We start from the raw sequence: 20,301 nt of genomic DNA, 5'->3' as shown, positions 1-20,301 counted from the left end.
TGATTTTTTCCGCTGCTTGATCTTTTCTGCTGCTTGATTCATCTGCTTGCTGCCCTAGTTGCTTATCTTCAAGATTATCAGTCAGAGATTCATCACTGGACAGCTGTTAAAGATTGGTGAAAGTTTGCTGCTCGAGTCTGCCCAGGTTTTGAAGATCAATTATTTCAAGTTCTTGAAAGTTTATTTGGGAGCTACTGTCAAGCTGGATTCTGCTGCAACTTAGTTTCTTCTCATTTTGTTCAAGTTGGGCATTGATACCTTGTATGCGCCAACTTGAGGGGAAGTGTTTGCATTATTATGGAGTTCTTTTTTTTCCTTTTAGTTCAAGCTGGATCTTCTTTCTTTACATATTTGTATAATCCAGCTTGAGGGGGAATGTTGAAGTACTGTTCATGTGACACTGTTCACGTGAACAATGATTTGGTTGATATGTGTATCTTCTATTTTCCTAGTCCTAGTTGGAGTCCTAGTTTCTAATTATGTCAAGTCCTAATTCTACTGTGAGTTGTTAGTCTTAGTTTCAGTTTGAGTTGTTAGTTCTAGTTCTTTTCCTATTGTAACTTGGAATCCTATCATGATTAGGAATTCCTAATCTGATCAGGAGTTCCCCTTTCTATTGTAATCTGAGATTATAATTACAAGCATTATGAGGGAGACTGATAAGTTTAACAGTTCTCTCCTCTTCCTCATCTTTTCTTCTCTCTCAAGTTACTGGTTACAGGTCCTAGGTTTTCTACAAATACCCCCCTGCTTTGTCTCACGACTCTCTCCCTCTGTCTGTGTGTGTGTGTGTGGTCATGTGCAAGGGAAGAAGAAAGAAAGAAAAAAAAAACCCTCTCTGTGACTGTGTGCAAGTCTGCAAGGCAAGAAGAAGAAAAAAGAAAAAAAAACCCCTCTGTGACTCTGTGCAAGCCTGCAAGGCCTGTGAATAACTGAATATTACCTATAAAAAAAAAGGAGAAGAGGAGTCGCTGGAAGCGAAGAAGACGAAGAAGTGAAAGGGTAGAAAAGAATAGATTGTACCAAGGAATTTGAAATCTGAAAGGGTAGAAAAGAAGTTTATTTTGAATTTGAAAGCCATAGACGAGTTCAAAGCTGAAAGGCTTGAAGTACAGGTTTTTTTGTTTATAAAGAGGTTCAAAGCAGAAACACGAGATGCTCTTCCTTTCTTTCTCTCACTTCTTTGATTTTTCCTCAGTAATTATGTAAGCTTGCGAATGTGAAACCCAATTGTGTTATGAAAAGACATCTGGTCCAAGTGTTTCACATCATTTTCCCTTTTAGCTATTTGATCGTTTTGAATGTTTGAATTGATTCCTGCTTCAATTGGATCTTGGGTGTGGTCCATCAAATGGATAATTAGTCGGCATTGGAAACGTCCTTACTTCCTCGATCCATTCTGTAGTGTGAAATCCATCACTGGCTAAGCAATCATTTGGTTATGCTCTTTTGGGCTTTCCCCTAACTGAAGCTATTGCACCGTTTGCACCAATGGTGGCGTCTCTGATCTCTTTCTCCCAATTATGCCTTACAAACACGATTCTGTTTCTTCTCTGATACAGAAATACTTACCAAACGCATTTGTTCCCCACAGAAGTACTCCCCAAGAATGGAAAAAAAAACCTTCTGGCTCAGAAACACTCCCGCTGAACAGAAACATTGTCATACATGCCCTAAGTTGTTTGTACTTTTTACCTCTATATGGCTCTTGGTTATATATATATATATTTTTAATGTTCACTAAGAATGTCATTTGTTATGTGTAATTTCAATTCCATACATTTCCTAGGATAGCCTCCTGCACCCAAATTTTTTTTTTTTTGTGTTCCTTTTTATCTTATCATCATTTTCTTTTATGTGCCAAGTATTTGCATTTCTTAATTGATACTAAGGGTCAGAGGAATGGTGTAATTTATGTTAATGATAAATGCAGAGAGCTTTTGTGACTTACCTTGCATGAACTTTCTAGGCGCCGAGTTATCCAGGTGTTCGCGCGTGGTGCTCGTATTCTTGATGGTTCCTACATGACTCAAGACTTAAGCCTAGGAGTCCCTAATTCTGAATCAAGCTCAAATGCTGAAAGTTCAGCAGTATCATCGGTTTCTATAGCTGATCCATATGTTTTGCTAAGAATGAGTGATGGAAGTATTCGACTTCTTGTTGGAGGTATGTGTGATCTAATGGATTTATGATTTGTAATGATTATGCATGCTATGTGTAACATACAGATCTTGCCTTCCCATGTGGTTGCTTAAATATTTGAACCTTTATATCGTGGACACTATTTAGTATCTTATATTAATACTTCATCTTGGAACTTGGAAGGCGTTAGCATGAACATCCTTTATCCAACTGTCTTGTTTATTTATTTTCTCCCCCTTTTCTCTGTTGAAGTGAGCATTTTTTTGGGGGGAAGGGGTACTTTGTTGGAGTAAAATTTAATTTATAAATGTGAATACAAATTATTTTCAATTTTCAAAGTCCTAGATTCATTAGTTCCCTTAAATATATTCTCTGACATCAACTCATTGCATATATATTTTTTGTATCTTGGGTTTCAATCACAAAAATGGGGAAAGAGTTGGGGATGGGGGCAAGAAAGCTAATCAAGCAGACGGACCCATTGAAACATTTGGTAGGATTAACTGCCGAAAGAATGAACCAAATCAATACTGATATGGAATTTAACAGAACAGTATGACTCTTCTGGCATGTAATACAAAATTGTATACTAATTTATTTCTCTCCAATCATTCTATTTATAAAACCGCCTATGGAACATATAATGTTAGATATATGGCCAGAATACCGTGGGGGTATTCTGGACCTTTTCTTTGTTATTTTGTTAGTTTTTGTATTATGTGGTTTAGTCCCACATTGCTCATGTACATATTTTACTATTCAATTATTCTTATAAATAAGAAGGTGCTTGGGATGGATTAATCATCCAAGCATCGAGTTCTAAATCTGGTCCTCTTAACATGGTATCAGAGCTGGATTAGAACTCAGATTGCAATCCACGATCTCCTTCCCTCTCTAATTCTCGATCTTTCTCCCTTTCTCTTCTCTTTTCTTCTCTTCTTCCCTTTGTTTCGTTTTGTTCTTCTCTGTCCCATAGGGCAGCACTGATGAGGTGATCAATTGATCCAGCTGCTGCCCTCCTTTACCTCATCCCATGATATGAAGAATTGATCGATAAGGTGCTGCACTCCTTTGCTGCGAATATTGAAGACTTCAGCCTTCATTGGACAGATTCACACTATATTACAAGGATTTTGTTCACTATATTGGAGCTTCGGACTGCGGCGATCAGTATTCCAGCACCTACATCAAGCTACATCAAGTTCCAGCCCTCAAGATCGATATCTCTTCACACTTTCAGGGTTTTTTTCAAAACCCTGACAATTGTCGATCTTGGGGTTCCACTTATCAGTTAATTCTGATTTTTTGAGGAGTGCTTCACATCTGTTCAAGTGTACTTCGACTGCAATTTCAGCCTCACACAGTCATTTTCCAGGCCTCATATCATCTTATCGATTTCAGCAATTTCAGCCCTTAACTTGGAGGTGTTCTTGGCTTTCTCTTCACAACAGCCCTCTTCTCCGATTTGGGATTCTTCACTGTCTCCATGGGTGACTCTATGGATTCGACTGCTACTTATGTTGGTGATGGAAACAGCAAACCAGAGTATCATACTTTCTCTCCAAATCCAATCAAGTTGGATGGCACCAATTACCTACTTTGGTCTAGGTCTGCCTCCTTTGCCATTGCTGGCCGTGGCCTTACTGGTCATATTAGGGGATCCACTCCTATGCCTACTGAGGTTGGGGCTGCTCAAGACAAGTGGCTTGCCAACAATGGAGTTCTTATGTCCTACTTGATTGGTTCTATGGTTACAGATCTACAACACAATTTTCTTCTTCTTGATACAGCCTCAGAAATTTGGGCTGCTTGCAAGGAGACTTATGGACAGCTTGGCAATGATGCCCAGGTATATGAAATTAGGAAGAAGGTCCTTCACACTACTCAGGGAGAATTGACAGTCTCCAAATACTATGCTACCTTGCGCAGCCTTTGGCAACAATTGGACCATTTTTCTGATTTTCACCCAAGTACAGCTGCAGATATTACTTCTTATAAGCAACACATGGACAAGATCAGGGTTTATGATTTCTTGGCAGGATTAAATGTGGAGTATGATCAGATTCGGGTTCAAGTGTTGGGTCACAAGCCTTTTCCCACACTTGAACAGTCCTATGCCCTCGTCTCCTCTGAAGAAAACCGTAGGGCTGCCATGTTGCACCCTCCTATTACTGACAGATCAGCTCTCCAAGCTGCTGCCCCTGCCACTCCTACACCTAGTGGCATTGCTTCTCTTGGTGATTCTACTACAGGGTCTGTTGTTTGTGAGTACTGTCACAAACCTTACCACACCAAGGAGAAGTGTTGGAAACTTCATGGGAAACCCGCTGATTTTGAAGCTAAAAGGGCTGCCAAGACAAAGATAAAGACAAAGACCAAGGCCCATCGATCGAGATCACATCGCAACTCCCGCATCGACACCGGTCTATCCCAGGATGATCTACAGGCCCTCCTTCGTATGCTCAGGACTTCCGCTGCGGCTGCCTCTACTACATCAGCTACTGCCAATTCCTCAGCTCCTTCAGGTTCACATTTTGCCCGGTCAGGTATTCCATTTGTAGGTCATTGTGCTTCTGTGGCTTCCCATCCTTGGATCATAGATTCTGGAGCTACAGATCATATGACCGGTTCCTCTAGTCTGTTTCACAGATATTCTCCCACTTCTGGGAAAGATAAGGTCAAAGTGGCTGATGGGTCCCTTTCTTCAATATCTGGAAAAGGACTCATCAACTGCACTTCCTCTCTTCCTTTGTCTTCTGTTTTACATATTCCTAATTTTACTACTAACCTTCTTTCCATTAGTAGTATTACTCGTGATCTTAACTGCAAAGTCACTTTTTTTCCCTCTCATTGTGTGTTTCGGATCGGCCTGCGGGAAGACGATTGGATTGGGTAAAGTGCATGGTGGCTTGTACCGCTTGATGACGGTCGCTTCTCTCCACCACCTTTGCCTTCTCCGCCGCATCGAACTCCTTGGTCTCTTCAACTTTACCAGTGGCACTCTCGGTTAGGTCACCCCCTTTAGGAATTTTAGCTCATTTATTTCCTCGTTTGGTCACCCTACATACTAATGATGACTTTTTTTGTGAGGCTTGTGTTCTGGCCAAACAGACACGTTCAAATTATCCTATTTCAAATAAAAGGAGTTCTTCTTGCTTTAATTTGGTACATTCTGATGTTTGGGGCCCTAGTCGCAAGCCCTCTATTTCTGGTCATCGCTGGTTTGTCTCTTTTATTGATTGTCATTCTCGGAACACTTGGGTATATCTTTTGCACACTAAAAATCAGGTTTTCTCATGTTTTCAGCATTTTCATAAGCTGATTCAAACTCAGTTCCAGGCTACTCTCCAAATATTGAGAAGTGATAATGGAACCGAGTTTACTGAATCACAATTTCAAAATATTTGGCTGATCATGGCATCATTCACCAAACTAGTTGTGTTGATACCCCGCCTGAAATGGTGTGGCAGAAAGGAAAAACCGTCATTTGTTGGAAATGGCCCGGGCTTTGATGTTTGGGAGGAATGTTCCTTCTCAATATTGGGGGGATGCGGTTCTCACTGCCGCCTATCTTATCAATAGGCTCCCTTCTCGGGTTCTTAATTCCCGTACCCCCTCTGATATTTTACTGGGTCATTCCTCCTTTATTGTCCCTCCCAAAGTATTTGGGTGTGTGTGTTATGCTAGGGATACCAGATCTCCAGGCAAGCTTGAGCCTCGTGGGCTCCGTTGTATTTTCTTGGGTTATTCTCCAACCCAGAAAGGTTATAAGTGTTACCATCCCCCTTCCCGTCGTACCTTGGTGAGTATGGATGTTGTTTTCCATGAGACCCTTTCTTATTATTCTTCACCACCTCTTCAAGGGGAGAGTTCTAGTGAAGATGTGCCCTTTGAGATTCCTCCACTAGAGGTTCCTCTGGCTGCTGCCCAGCCTCCTTTGACTGATGCCCAACCTCCTTTGGATGATGTCCCAACTCCTCCGGCTGTTCCTCCCTCACCTAATGGGAATCCTTTACAGGGGGAGACCATAGAAAATAGTGTTGTTAATGTTCCTCTTCAGGGGGAGCTGACTCCAGTCCAGAGAACTATTGGTGCATTTCAGAAGAGAATTGACAATTCCAACATACTCACCTACACGAGGGGCAGAACCAACAGAGGGTAGTTGCAATCCCCTTTAGCACCAATACCTATCCAATTGCCGGCCCCAGATCCAGATCCTCCATCTCCTGGTAATCCCTCTTCATCCGACCTACCTATTGCTCACCGCAAAGGTACTAGGACTTGTACTTTACATCCCATATCTCGTGTTGTTTCTTATAGCTCTCTTTCTCCATCTTTTCGTGCTTTTGTATCCTCTCTTTCTTCTGTTTCGATTCCTAAAACTTGGCAGGAAGCATCTACAGATGGAAAGTGGAAGGCAGCAATGTTGGAAGAAATGAGAGCACTACATAAAAATAATACATGGGAGCTTGTGACTCTTCCTCCGGGAAAGAAACCAGTTGGATGTAGATGGGTCTTCGTGGTCAAACAGAAGGCTGATGGTTCTGTGGATCGATATAAGGCACGTCTGGTTGCAAAGGGGTTCACTCAAACTTATGGAGTTGACTATCAGGAGACCTTTGCACCAGTGGCAAAGCTCAACACTGTCCGGGTGCTATTATCTTGTGCTATAAATCTTGGGTGGGATCTTCAACAGTTAGATGTCAAGAATGCCTTCCTCCATGGGGAGCTTGAGGAGGAGGTATATATGGACATTCCACCAGGCTTCTCTGATGACCAGGACCAAGGGCAAGGTCAGTAGATCAAGCGTGCACTTTATGGGCTGAAACAATACCTAGGGCATGGTTTGGCGATTTCACAAGACTATGATTTCAGCAGAGTTATAGGCGAGTAATGCTGATCACACTTTGTTTATCGGACGAGTTGGTGACAAGGTAACTCTTCTCATAGTCTATGTGGATGATATTGTGGTCACTGGTAATGATGGTGATGCTATCAGGGATTTGAAGCTCCTCCTTGGCCGTGAATTTGAGGTCAAAGATCTTGGTCCTCTGAAATATTTTCTAGGGATAGAAGTTGCTCGCTCTTCAAAGGGCATCTTTTTTTCTCAACGAAAATATGTCCTTGATCTATTGACCGACACGGGCTGCTAGGTCATCATCCTTCGAGATACTCCTATGGAAGCTACTACAAAACTTAGGGAGAAAGAGGGTGAGCCTGTTGACAAGGGTATTTATCAGCGGTTAGTGGGCAAGTTAATCTACCTTTCTCACACACGACCTGACATTGCAGTTGCTGTGAGTTTGGTGAGCCAGTTCATGCATGATCCCTATTCCTCTCATATGGATGCAGTCCGTCGTATTTTGAGATATTTGAAGTCTGCTCCAGGAAAGGGAATCCTTCTATCTCCCACGGGTCACCTTAATATTGAGGCCTATACTGATGCCGATTGGGCTGGTTCTCCTGACAGGAAATCTATCTCTGGTTACTGTTCCTTTGTTGGTGGGAACCTTGTCACATGGCGTAGCAAGAAGCAGAATGTTGTGGCCAGGTCCAGTGCTGAAGCCGAGTTTCGTGCGATGGCCCAAGGAATTTGTGAACTTCTATGGCTTAGAGGATTATTACAGGATATCGGTATTGCTATTCATCTTCCCATGATGCTTTATTGTGACAATAAAGCAGCCATTAGCATTGCTCATAACCCTGTCCAGCATGATCGTACTAAACACGTGGAGGTTGACCGCCATTTCATCAAGGAGAAGGTTGAGGCCGGCCTCATTTGTGTTCCTTTTGTGAAGTCTACTGATCAACTGGCTGATGTGTTCACCAAGGGACTGAGTAGCAAGCTGTTTCATCCTATCTTAGTCAAGTTGGGCATGCATGATATATATGCTCCAACTTGAGGGGGAGTGTTAGATATATGGCCAGAATACCGTGGGGGTATTCTGGACCTTTTCTTTGTTATTTTGTTAGTTTTTGTATTATGTGGTTTAGTCCCACATTGCTCATGTACATATTTTACTATTCAATTATTCTTATAAATAAGAAGGTGCTTGGGATGGATTAATCATCCAAGCATCGAGTTCTAAATCTGGTCCTCTTAACATATAACAACTTGAGAGACGAAAAATTTTCATTTGTAGCTCCAAAAAATAATTTGGGATGAACAGACTTCAATCAAACAGTTCATTACCTGGGGGCAGGGTTGTTGTGTTCCATTAGTAGGAGAGTACATCATTCAACAATTAAAATTTTGTAGACATTTTGGGTGTGAGGTTTATTTAACTCAGCAGTTTGTGTTACTTTGTGTTCTAGGGGTGCAAGGATTTCCATTTTGCAAATTGCAATTCAGAGCTGGTTTCTCACCTTAAAGCTTGTGGTTTGGTACTTTTGATGTTCTGTTGTTCCTTGATTTGGCCTTCCTTTTTCTTTTGGGAGGGGGTTGGAATAGATGATGTAGGTGCGTCTCGCTTCAGTTAAATCTCCCCCCCCTCCCCCTCTAGGAGATCCACTCGGGGGCTGCAATCACAGCTTTGCAAGCCAGGAAGAACCGAAGAAATAGGGAGTAAGATCAAAGGTTCAAGAGAAGCGTACGGTATTTGTGTCATTATTTTGTTTATTTTCCCTACTTTGGCTCAGCTTTTAGGGGATCGACAACTTATCTGTTTAGCATTATTTTGTTGTCTTTCAAAAGTTCATCATGTTACCTTTTCCATAGTTATCAAGGGCCAAGGTGACCCAAGGCGGTGGAGGGGTGCCTTGTCTACTGTTTTCCCCCCTATCCCATATATCTAGTATAGACACATCATAAGTAAATTAACAGCCAATAAAAAAAATCAGCAGTAAAAACCAGCAGTCAGATAAATTGAACAAAGAAGATACTTCTGTAATTCAGTTCAATCATATTTGATGTCACATAAGATCAGAATTGATTCTAGCAGAGAACTAGCGATAAACTATAACGTTATAACCGGATACAGCAGTCAACAGTATAACAAGGTTTAAGATTCAATGATTTCATGTATATCGAGCATTATAATCTTGTACATTGCCAAATAAAAAGGTTAGGGGAAGAACGAAGAATCTATATTATGTTACGAAAAAAAAAACAGCATAAGGTGCCCGCTAGCCACCGTGGCGGACCAAGGCGATGCTGAGGTAGCCAAGGCAGTCGCCTTACCTACTTCTAGTAAGGCGAGGCTTCGTCTTGACCATAGTTGTCATGGCGACTAGGCGGCGCAAGGCATTGGAGGGGCGCCTACCTAGGCATCGACTCGGGGCCCTAGACATGTAGTATATGACTACATAATATAGCAATGATAATTTTAGACAATTATTGCTTGCATGCAACATAGAAGCCATATCAATGCAATATTGTATAATTATGCTAGTAATGACCTAATAGGTGAGAACCAACATATAATAAACAAAGCATAGGATATACTGTAAGCATTTTCATTAGAAAACGAAACAATAAACATAAATCAACATAAACTAATGAAGTGCCAAAAGGGCATGCTGTCGCCTTGGACCCAAGAAAAAGCCTTGACGCCTAGGCCATGCCTTGACAACTATGGCCTTGGCATCCTAAAGGCACCTGGACACCTTGACAATTCTGACCTTTCTAATGAGAGCAAGATTTTGCAATTATAAGCCTCATTGCGAAAGCAGGGGTAAGGCTCCGTACATATGACCCTCCCCAGATGGCCAGACCCTGCAGTGGCGGGAGCCTCGTGCACTGAGTACAACAGCAACAAACTCAGCCTTATCCCAACTTAATGGGGCCGGCTACATGGATCCAACAAAAAAAGTAAAATTGAGGTCTAAACAAGGGGGGGAATGGAGAGATGGGAAAAGAGGGCTGGGGGATAAGATGAGTAAATAAAAAAAAAAAAGGAAAGAGACAAATGAAAGGTGGAAAGTAAAAGAAAAATGAAAGATGAAAGTAAGAGGAAAGAGGCACAGCCCAGTAAGTCAGGAGAATCTCAGCTAAATGGGGTCTGCTATGTGGATCCTTGCCCTCCAGTAGGCTCTATCCGAGGTCATACTAGGTAGGTAGGTACAAGACCTAAACTATGCATGCCCTTCTTCACAACTTCTTCTATGGTCATTTTAGGCCTGCCTTTATTACAAAACTTAGTATTCTATTCTTTAAGGTTTCTGTTTGGGAAGGTTAAACACTCATTGGAGTTGCTATAGTTGTTATGGGAATCATATTAGGTGTGTTAATTTAGTAATTAAGTTGATAATTTTGTAGTTATCTTTCTATTCTTTATAGGAGTGGAATTATGTGAAATCATTCTTGTTCTTGAGATACCTCTTGGTACTCCTAATGTTTCTTGATAAAATTTCAGTTTTCATCCCTTATTCTCTTATTTCCATCAACTGCGTCCATCAACCCTATTCATTAGACTGTGAGATTGAATGGCAAACAGAAAACCTATCCTTGACATAGTAGGAATTGTCATCTTTGGGCCCATTACTCTTTGTAGGATCTTAAAACCATCTTACATCAGTAGATCTGCTGTGGCTTTTGAAATCTTAGGTAAATTGAGTTTTTTTTTTTTTTTTGGGGGTGGGGGGGGGGGGTTCTTACTCTGTATTCTTTTACCTCCATACTCACTCGTATATTTTGGATCTTTGTACACCATTAACCATAGTTGTCACAGAGATCCTAGGCATTGGAGGAGGGGGAAAATCAAGGTGACACCAACAACATATCAAGGTGTCACCTAAGCATCCAAGGCACCCTTCCAGCAAAGGGTGCCTGGACACCTTGACAACTGCCATTAACTCCTCTTCTCCCCCCCCCCCACCCCAACAAAAAAAAAAATCTGGACTATACACTGAATAGCAAGCCTGTCCTTGATTTCATTAGGTACAGATTTTTTCCTTTAGGTCCAAAATGTTCTTCAAACTATTCCACTAAGGTTTTATCCTGTTCCTTAATGCCATTATACTGGTACTTATTGGCTGTTGTTGCTTTGAATTATGTTTGCAGATCCTTCAACTTGCACCGTCTCTGTTACTATTCCTTCAATATTTGAAAGTTTGAGGGAATCAATATCTTCCTGTACACTTTATCATGATAAGGGACCTGAGCCATGGCTTCGCAAAGCGAGTACAGATGCATGGCTTTCTACTGGAGTTGGTGAGTCCATTGATGGAGCTGATGGGGCACATGACCAGGGTGATATATACTGTGTGGTTTGTTATGAAAGCGGTACCCTTGAAATCTTTGATGTGCCTAGTTTCAAATGTGTTTTCTCTGTGGATAAATTTGTGTCTGGTAAATCCCTCCTAGTAGATACTTTTGTCCGGGAACCATCCAATGATCCTCATTTATCTAGGAACAAGAACTCCGAGGAAGTGGCTGGGCAAATCAAGAAAGAAACTGTACAGAACATGAAAGTTGTTGAATTGGCGATGCATAGGTGGTCAGGGCAGCATACCCGCCCATTTCTTTTTGGAATATTGACTGATGGAACAATGCTTTGTTACCATGCTTACCTATATGAAGGACAGGAAATTATACCAAAAACTGAAGAAGCAGTTTCTGGACAGAACTCAGTTGATCTTAGCGGTATAAGTTCTTCTAGGCTTAGAAATTTAAGATTTGTTCGTGTTCCCTTGGAAACCTTCACGAGGGAAGAGGCTTCAGCGGTGAGCCCATGCCAAAGAATCACCATTTTCAAGAATGTTGGGGGTTACCAAGGTTTGTTTCTTTGTGGGGCAAGGCCAGCTTGGTTCATGGTCTGCAGGGAGAGGCTTCGAGTCCATCCACAGGTAAGACAGCTGAAATATCTCAATGAGAAGTGGATTCTGTTAAAAGCATCACAAAGCAGGGACTTACTTTGTATTCGAAATATTAATGTGTGTTACACTTCATTTGATGAATATGTAGATTATTGTTTGCTTCAAATTTAAGAGTTATCTCATCACTAGACCACAAATACAAATTACAAAGCAACATTTTCCATGTAGTCTAGTTACAGATTTGTGGCATGTCTTGCTCTATATATGAACTTGAAAGGAACTCTAGCCATACGATATATTAGGTTTTGGTGCTCACAGTCCTCGCATTCTTACTCTTACTCCTATTATTTCTTTGATTTTCTTATTGTGGCTTTACTTGAATGGGTTGTGATAATTTTCTTGACTACATCACATGCTGAACTGCATTTTTTTTTTCTCCTACTATTATTTCTTTGATTTTCTTATTGCGGCTTTACTTGAATGGGCTGTGATAATTTACTTGACATGCTGAACTGCGTTTTTTTTAATGTTACTACCTGATTGTTTTGCATAGATTGACCTTGACCTTATGGCTCAACTGATGCTTTGCTGTTTACGCTTTTCAGAGAAAGTTTCTTTAATTTTTTATGACCTCACTGTATCTTTCTTTGTTTTTATTTTTTCTCTTTTCCCCCATGTTGCAGCTATGTGATGGGTCTATTGTTGCCTTCACGGTTCTTCACAATGTAAATTGCAATCATGGGCTTATATATGTTACCTCACAGGTTGTATAGTTTTTCATTTGCATCTGATCTTGTCGATGCTTTTAGCACAACTGTCTTTACATATACAATGACCTACATATTATCAATTTTTCTGTTTCAGGGTTTCTTGAAAATTTGTCAACTTCCATCTGTATCAAGCTATGACAACTATTGGCCAGTTCAAAAAGTGGGTGGTTTGTTCTCACTCCATTTTTTCTTGAGTGCTTGTTTCTATATTTGTGGTAACTGTAGCATCATTTAATCATTTGCTCTTCCCCCTCCCCCCCCCCTTTTTAATTTGGACAGATTCCTTTGAAGGGCACTCCGCATCAAGTCACCTACTTTGCCGAGAAGAATTTATATCCTCTTATAGTTTCGGTTCCCGTGAGTGGGCTGCATAGTTTACCCTGTATTAGAATCAGTTGAATTATTTACTTATTTCACTCGTCTGGCATAAATATGTTTTCAAACAATCCAACCATAACTATGTGATAAACCTACTTTACCAGGATTCGTCCCTACCCTGGGTGATTCATGTGTCCAAACCTGTGAACATGGATTACACAACAGTTGCACCACAGACTTGATGAATTCTTTGTCTCCCGAGTTTGATAAACTTTCCTTGGAACAAAATAAGCGGACAAAAAAAAAAATGAACAGAAAACAAGAATCAGAACAGGGGGGGTTTGGAAGTGTATGGAGAAAAGAGAGCATAATTTGGGGAGAGTAGTGCAGTTTAACTCACCTTCGAGTAGAACTTCGGCAAGGAAAAACATAAAAAGAACACCCCATTTTGGTCAATTAGATCAATACCCGTCTTTATTGTTCATCCCCTCTTTTTCTTTATTTTTGGGAAAATTACATGGACCTCCCTGGAATATACCATATATTTAAGACCCTCCCCTACGTTCTCTAAAATTACGTGTGTATCCCTTACTTTTAGAAAATAATTATAATCTGGGCCAGTCTGTTAGTCATTTGCTGTTAAGTTTTGGCGGCCTGTTTGATTAAAAAAAAGATGATAATGCCCTTATATGACATTTCTATCCTTGAGACAAAAACCATTTTTAAACCCTTATCTTCTTCCCCAACTAAACAACCGACGATCTGAGTTAGTACCTACAACCTACGACCTGCGGCAACCGACGACTTGCATTTCACTCCGGCAACAACCGACGACCTGCTTCTCACTTCGGCGACAATCGACGACCTGCTTCTCACCTACTCAGAAGTCATCTGGCCTTGGACTGGTTATGTTGGACTGCATATGCAAATCAAGGATGAAGGTGTTAAGTAAGGGATAGTACTTGTGTGCTTCAGCTGAAGCTAAAAGTGGTTCAAACCCCTCCAAGGTCAAAACGAATGATGTGCGATCAATTCTACAGTATCAAATATCCTCTTGGATATATCCCAAAAGACTCTTTGGATGTTTGCAACGACATCCTTGACTGGCATGGAGAACACCTGCATACCAACTTCCATATTATTTTCAACATGTTGAGAGATGCTGGCTACCATGTTGAAACACTAGGTTGACCTCTTACATGCTTTGATGCTTGGCAGTAAGGGACACTCATGATGGTGGATCTTGAGGATGAATATTTTGAAGAAGAGATTGAGAAGCTTAGGGATGTAATAAATACTGGATTGGGGCTGGCTGTGTTTGCTGAATGGTATAATGTGGACACAATGGTTAAGATGAGATTTTTTTTATGAAAATTAGGAAAGAATTTTTGCAACCCTAATCCACCCCCCTATCATTGTCAACCTGGGAGTATCAGTAAGTATCCTAATGAACTACCTTCTTAAGTGCAATTCTTATTCACTCAAACAGCAAGAGAAGACGAACTGGTGGTAGGTTTAGATCTGGTTTCATTTGCAGACCTATGACTCCCAACAGAAAAGGGCTTGGGGGGAATGAGATTCAAGAGTTTGGATTGTTTAGGTTTTAGATACTCACATCCAAAATCATAGAGAGAGAAGGAGAGAGATGAGATAGATCGAAACCAAAAAGAGGGACTGTTAGGTACAGCTGGAACAGGGTACCAAGGGAATGGGTTTGGGAACTCAAAGGGAAACCAGGATAGAAAAAGATAGACAAGAATGGAATAAAAGAAAGGAGGAGGAAGAAGTACGTATAGCAGGGGAAGGGAAGAGAAGAAGAGATGAGAGGGGAAGGGGGGGGGGGGGGAGGGATTGCATTAGCCACACAGGCTTCAACCAAACAACTCACAATTCCATTTTCTTCAATCTCCATTCTGAAATTTCATCCTAGGTACAAGCTATATAAAAGAAGAAAAAGCCAACTAACAAAGGAAACCTATTTAGCCTACCCAAATAAAGATAATATGATTATCCCAATAAAAATAAATAAAATCCTAAGTATCCTACTAGACCACAAAACCCAATCAGACCCGGTTCTCAGTCTGAGTTCTCAAACAGGTTTGGCCCGGTCCAAAGAACTGCTCGTGCATCATATTGCTTTGTGTACTAAAGCATATAAACCCTGGTTGCAAGCATTTCTAAACAAGGCTGGTACAATATTTTGCCTAGTTACTGATGAAGGCCCTAAGCTTTGTAGCTGTTTGTAATTTTTTAGACAATATTTTGTGGCTGCTACTGAGTTTTATTCTGTTTCTGCAGGTTGTTAAGCCACTGAATCAAGTCCTTTCATCTCTTGTTGATCAAGAAGGTGGAAATCAAGTAGAGCACGATGGCCTAAATTCTGATGACCTTCATAGGACCTACACTGTGGATGAATTTGAGATTCGGATTTTGGAACCAGAAAAATCTGGTGGCCCCTGGCAAACAAAGGCTACAATTTCAATGCAAAGTTCTGAAAATGCACTAACTGTACGAATGGTTACGTTATTTGTAAGTTTTCTTGACAATTTCTGTATTAATACTTGGTTCTTGATCTTTGACATTCTTCTTTTTTCTCTAAATGATTGAGCACATTTTCCAATACTATAGTGAAACGCATATGCACCTTTCTACTTCTGTCTTGTCTCTTGTGCTTAATTTAAAACAACAAGAAGAAGAGCATGATTGGATCGGCTAACCAGTTGTCTTGTTTTACCCTTTCAGAATACCACCACAAAAGAAAATGAAACACTTTTGGCCGTTGGGACGGCATATGTGCAAGGAGAAGATGTGGCTGCGAGAGGACGCGTGCTTCTATATTCAATTGGAAGAAATACTGATAATCCTCAAACTTTGGTATCTGTGTGGATTTCTTTTTATCTTATTCCTTAAATCCACTTCTCCCCCCCCCACCTCCCTTTTTTTTTTTTTTTTTTTTTTCTTTCGGATGCTTACTTAAAGAAATTTATTCCTTTTGCTTGTCTCATCAAAGTGGAAGTGTTGCCTGTGGACTCTGGTGAGTGTTGCTAATTGTTGTTTACCTTTTCTTCTCATTTTTCTGACCAGGTTTCTGAGGTTTATACAAAAGAATTGAAAGGAGCTATCTCTGCTTTAGCCTCACTTCAAGGTCATTTGCTGATTGCATCTGGCCCTAAAATCATCTTGCACAAGTGGACTGGTACTGAGTTGAATGGTGTTGCATTTTATGATGCACCACCACTGTATGTTGTGAGCTTAAATATTGTGAGTGTATCCCTTCCATGACCTTGATTCCTTTCTTTTTCTTCTCTCTGAGTTTGAAACAAAGCTTATTACCTCTCTCTCTCTCTGCCCTCATATATATATATGAGGGCAGGTCTTGGTGCAACGGTAAGGTTGCTCCATTGTGACCAAGTGGTCATGGGTTCAAGTCTGGAAACAGCCTCTTTGCGAAAGAATGGGTTAGTCTGCATACATTATGACCCTTCCCAAACCCTGCAGTGGCGGGAGCCGAGGGTATATATATATATGAGAAAGAGAGAGAGAGAGAGAGATACCAATTGCTTGGATGCGTTTGAGAGCCTCGAGATTACTCTTGCAGAAAAAATTATTTTCTTGTTGGGAAAGGTTTGTTTTTGTGTCTCCATAACAAATGGTCCATTTATTGATGGGCGAACGACAGGAATTGAACCCACGTCTATATAGAGAGAGAGATGATCATTGTTTTGTACACATTATGCAGTGCTTTCTTCCCTTGGGGTACTAATGTATATGTTGAGATGCGTTAATGAAATCCTTATCATGCCGTTAAATACTTTTGCAGGTCAAGAATTTTATTCTGCTTGGTGACATTCACAAAAGCATTTACTTTCTTAGTTGGAAGGAACAAGGTGCTCAATTGAGCTTACTGGCCAAAGATTTTGGTAATCTTGATTGTTTCACCACAGAGTTTTTGATTGATGGAACTACTTTGAGTTTGGTGGTGGCAGATGAACAAAAAAATGTTCAGGTGAGCATCTGATTTTTATGCCCCCCATTGTCACCGATTGTATACTGGAGTATGTACAAATCTAGCTTGCTGTATGGTATAAAATCTTTTTTTTTGGGGGGGGGGGGGGTGTGGGGGTGGTAACAAATTCTTATCGATCAATCTCCAAGAATCTGTACAACGATACTATCACATAGACAACCATGCACTTAATACATAAAAGATAGATATGGACAAAAGTATTTCTATCTTCAGTTTCATAAAATGTACTGAAACTCATCTTCACAGAATTCTCTAGGCACGTCCTCAAAATCTCTCCAAATGTTATAGATAGAATGATGATTTTTTTAATTTCTTTATGTGATTCCCATTGGACCATAGTTATCAAGGTGGCAAGGAGACCATGGCGTTGGAGAGGGTCCAAAAAGCAAGGCGCCCGTCTAGGCGACCAAGGAGCTTGGATGCCTTGATAACTATGCATTGGACATCAAAAACCCTTGAGGAATGACCATACATCCCTCACAACCAAAAGTTGTCCTCAAATAGATGTTAGGCATCCTCCTCATGGTCTCACGTCATGCATTTGGTAACAGACTGAAGCCCGTACTTGACTCTATCAATTGTTAGATATTTATCTTGAACAAGTTTTCAGACAATAGCTATTACTCAAACAGGCACTGGCTTCCCTCAATGTGATCAGGTTAATGTTCCATGCCTTGGCAGATGATGTCTTCATTGGAAAAACCTAGTTTGAATAAGCCCCTTCTGGTTGCTGTCCACCTTATCTTTTGCAGAATTCTCACTGACTCAATATTTGGTATTCCTTTCCATCCAAATCTCTTCTGAAAATTGAGTTTCAGTTTATCCTTCCTCCCATTTGTCCGAGGTAATTAAAATGCAGGTCCTTACATGATACCATCATGCAAACAGATCTTTATTGTAGACAAATAAGTTTGTTGTTGGATCTTCTTGATGAAATGTTCTGAGTACAGATGGGAACTGTAAAGGATTTATTATCTTGCAACAAGTATCTTATCTTATAGGCTTGCCTTTCTGGATTGTTATGACCTGACGATAGCATCATTCTCATCACTTAAATCAAGAACATGTTATTCTGCTGGAATAAGTATGCCTTAAAAGCATATAGATCTCTGAAATCTATATATTAACCACTTTGTGTCATAGAACTTCTTTAGTAGCTGCAATTAGGTGTCAATTGCATTGTCCGACTATTTTGTTTCTATTTGGCTTGCTGTGTCTACTGTATTGTCTTGCTCATCATGATCATCTGGAACAATTCCAACATGTTGCAAGTTGTGCAGATCTTCTATTATGCACCAAAGATGTCGGAGAGTTGGAAAGGGCAGAAGCTTCTATCCAGAGCTGAGTTTCACGTTGGTGCCCATGTGACGAAGTTCTTGCGCTTGCAAATGCTCCCAACTTCTTCTGACAGGAGTGGCGGCCCAGGCTCTGAAAAAACGAATCGCTTTGCCCTATTATTTGGTACCCTTGATGGGAGCCTTGGTTGTGTTGCACCTGTTGAGGAGCTTACTTTCCGCAGGCTTCAGAGTTTGCAGAGAAAGCTGGTCGATGCTGTTCCCCATGTAGCTGGCTTGAATCCAAGAGCTTTTCGACAGTTCCGTTCAAACGGAAAAGCTCATAAGCCGGGCCCTGACAACATTGTCGATTGTGAGCTGCTCTGCCAGTATGTTTCTACTTACCTTTCTCCAAGTAATTATGGAATGTTAGTAGTTCCCTTGGTGTGTTTAGGAAGCCAATCACTCTCAAAAATTAAATTGTTTTTCAGTTTAAATGTCTATAGAGTGATCATCTTCTGATGGTGCAAGCCTGGACAAATTAATTTTTCTTGATGCCATATTTGAGGGGCATTTATCCTGATCAGAATAGCTTATTTGACTGTTTGTCTGTGGAAATGTCTTCTGGAAAAAAATGTACTTAATTTTTTGGGTCTTGTATAATTTCTCCTTTAGTCTGCAGCCAAGCACACTGCTCATGTTTCCATTAGGCTGATACTTACCCATCAGCTCACCATTCTATCTAAATAGGCATTCCCATGTTTCTGCAGTTACGAGATGCTGCCATTGGAGGAGCAGCTGGAGATTGCTAATCAAATTGGCACAACCCGTGCTCAAATCTTGTCAAACCTGAATGATCTTTCTCTTGGCATGAGCTTCTTGTGAGAGTCATCTGGTCTCGGTTTGTCGGCTCCTCAGAATGTATGAAGGGAAATTTGATGTCGGATTGTCCAAGGTGTATGCTTCCAGATGTATACATGAAAGGAATTGCTTCTGAAGCATGTCTAAACCATAGACAAATACTAATCTGCTATGACACCGGATCCAATCCACACTGGCAGTACAAGTTCTGGGCAGGACTTCAAGCATTTTTTCCGGTCATGGTATGGCAACGTCCAGCTGTTACCGGTGGAAATGGTCAAATATTGGTTAATTTCGGTCACAGTTCTAGTGCCATCTGATTATGTGCTTTTAGGAATTAAAACTGATTTACACTTCTATCATTGGGCCCTTTTGCTTCTAATCTGGTATAATGAATCTGTTCCAGATATTGTGAAACCACATAGAAGTGGATTTTCTGATTCAGATTAGTTCTTTCTTTTAGAGGACCAGTTGCCCCTTATTTGGGCAACAATTTGGTAGCCACCATGATAGTGTGTTGGACCAGGTGACCGTTGTGTCAAAGGTAGTGATGCCAGGGTCCTACCTGGGCGCGTAGACTATGATGTCAGTGCTTTCTTGACTTCTGGCCACTTGGAAAAAAAAGTCACATACATTCACATACACTTTGCAAGGATTTGTATTACATTCACATTCATTTTGCAAATCAGTGAAAAGCAAGTCTACATATTTATCATAAAGAACTCATCTATGTAAGGGTTTGTGCTTTTAAGCGTGTAACACGATTCTAATATTTTCCATGAAGTTCTGGAGTCCTTTGTTCTCATGTCAATTGTTAGGTTCAATGGAGTTACTGAAAGATGTGTGAAAACAAATAGATAGCCAGAAATTCTAAGGGTAAATGCCTTCTTGATGGGTTGTGCAAAGTCTTTCTTATGAACTTGGCTCTGAGATTTAATAAATGGTCAATCCGAACAGTTTATAATTTCCATTCAGAAGCTCAAGTTGCCACATCACATCTCTGTGACAATGATTTGAATTGTTGAGGAAAGGTTTCCTTGATGAGCTGTGCAATATCTTTTTTTGTGTTTATCCCTAATATTTTTCATTTTTCTTTATGGTCTGAGTTTCTTTCCACCCACGGTGAATGGGATCCATTCATCGAGGGGTGGGA

The 20,301-nt window shown here is 40.6% G+C and overlaps 1 protein-coding gene across 1 annotated transcript in view; it reads left to right on the top strand.

Annotated features, from left to right (window-relative positions):
• LOC122663801 (cleavage and polyadenylation specificity factor subunit 1) overlaps positions 1-19,732 on the top strand; it is a 59,083-nt gene extending 39,351 nt beyond the window's left edge. The window contains exons 16-26 of the mRNA XM_043859444.1: positions 1,970-2,166; positions 11,144-11,928; positions 12,582-12,662; positions 12,763-12,828; positions 12,948-13,025; positions 15,285-15,515; positions 15,729-15,860; positions 16,071-16,247; positions 16,807-16,992; positions 18,294-18,676; positions 19,058-19,732. Of these exons, the coding sequence (XP_043715379.1) occupies positions 1,970-2,166; positions 11,144-11,928; positions 12,582-12,662; positions 12,763-12,828; positions 12,948-13,025; positions 15,285-15,515; positions 15,729-15,860; positions 16,071-16,247; positions 16,807-16,992; positions 18,294-18,676; positions 19,058-19,172 (2,431 nt within the window). The 3' untranslated portion in view covers positions 19,173-19,732. The remainder of the gene's footprint in view (positions 1-1,969; positions 2,167-11,143; positions 11,929-12,581; positions 12,663-12,762; positions 12,829-12,947; positions 13,026-15,284; positions 15,516-15,728; positions 15,861-16,070; positions 16,248-16,806; positions 16,993-18,293; positions 18,677-19,057) is intronic.
• Positions 19,733-20,301: the final 569 nt, after the last annotated feature.

This window comes from Telopea speciosissima, chromosome 6 (assembly GCF_018873765.1).
Source record: "Telopea speciosissima isolate NSW1024214 ecotype Mountain lineage chromosome 6, Tspe_v1, whole genome shotgun sequence".
NCBI lineage: Eukaryota > Viridiplantae > Streptophyta > Magnoliopsida > Proteales > Proteaceae > Telopea > Telopea speciosissima.
Note: the sequence above shows the minus strand (reverse complement) of the source record. Positions and strands in the feature narration are given on the sequence as shown.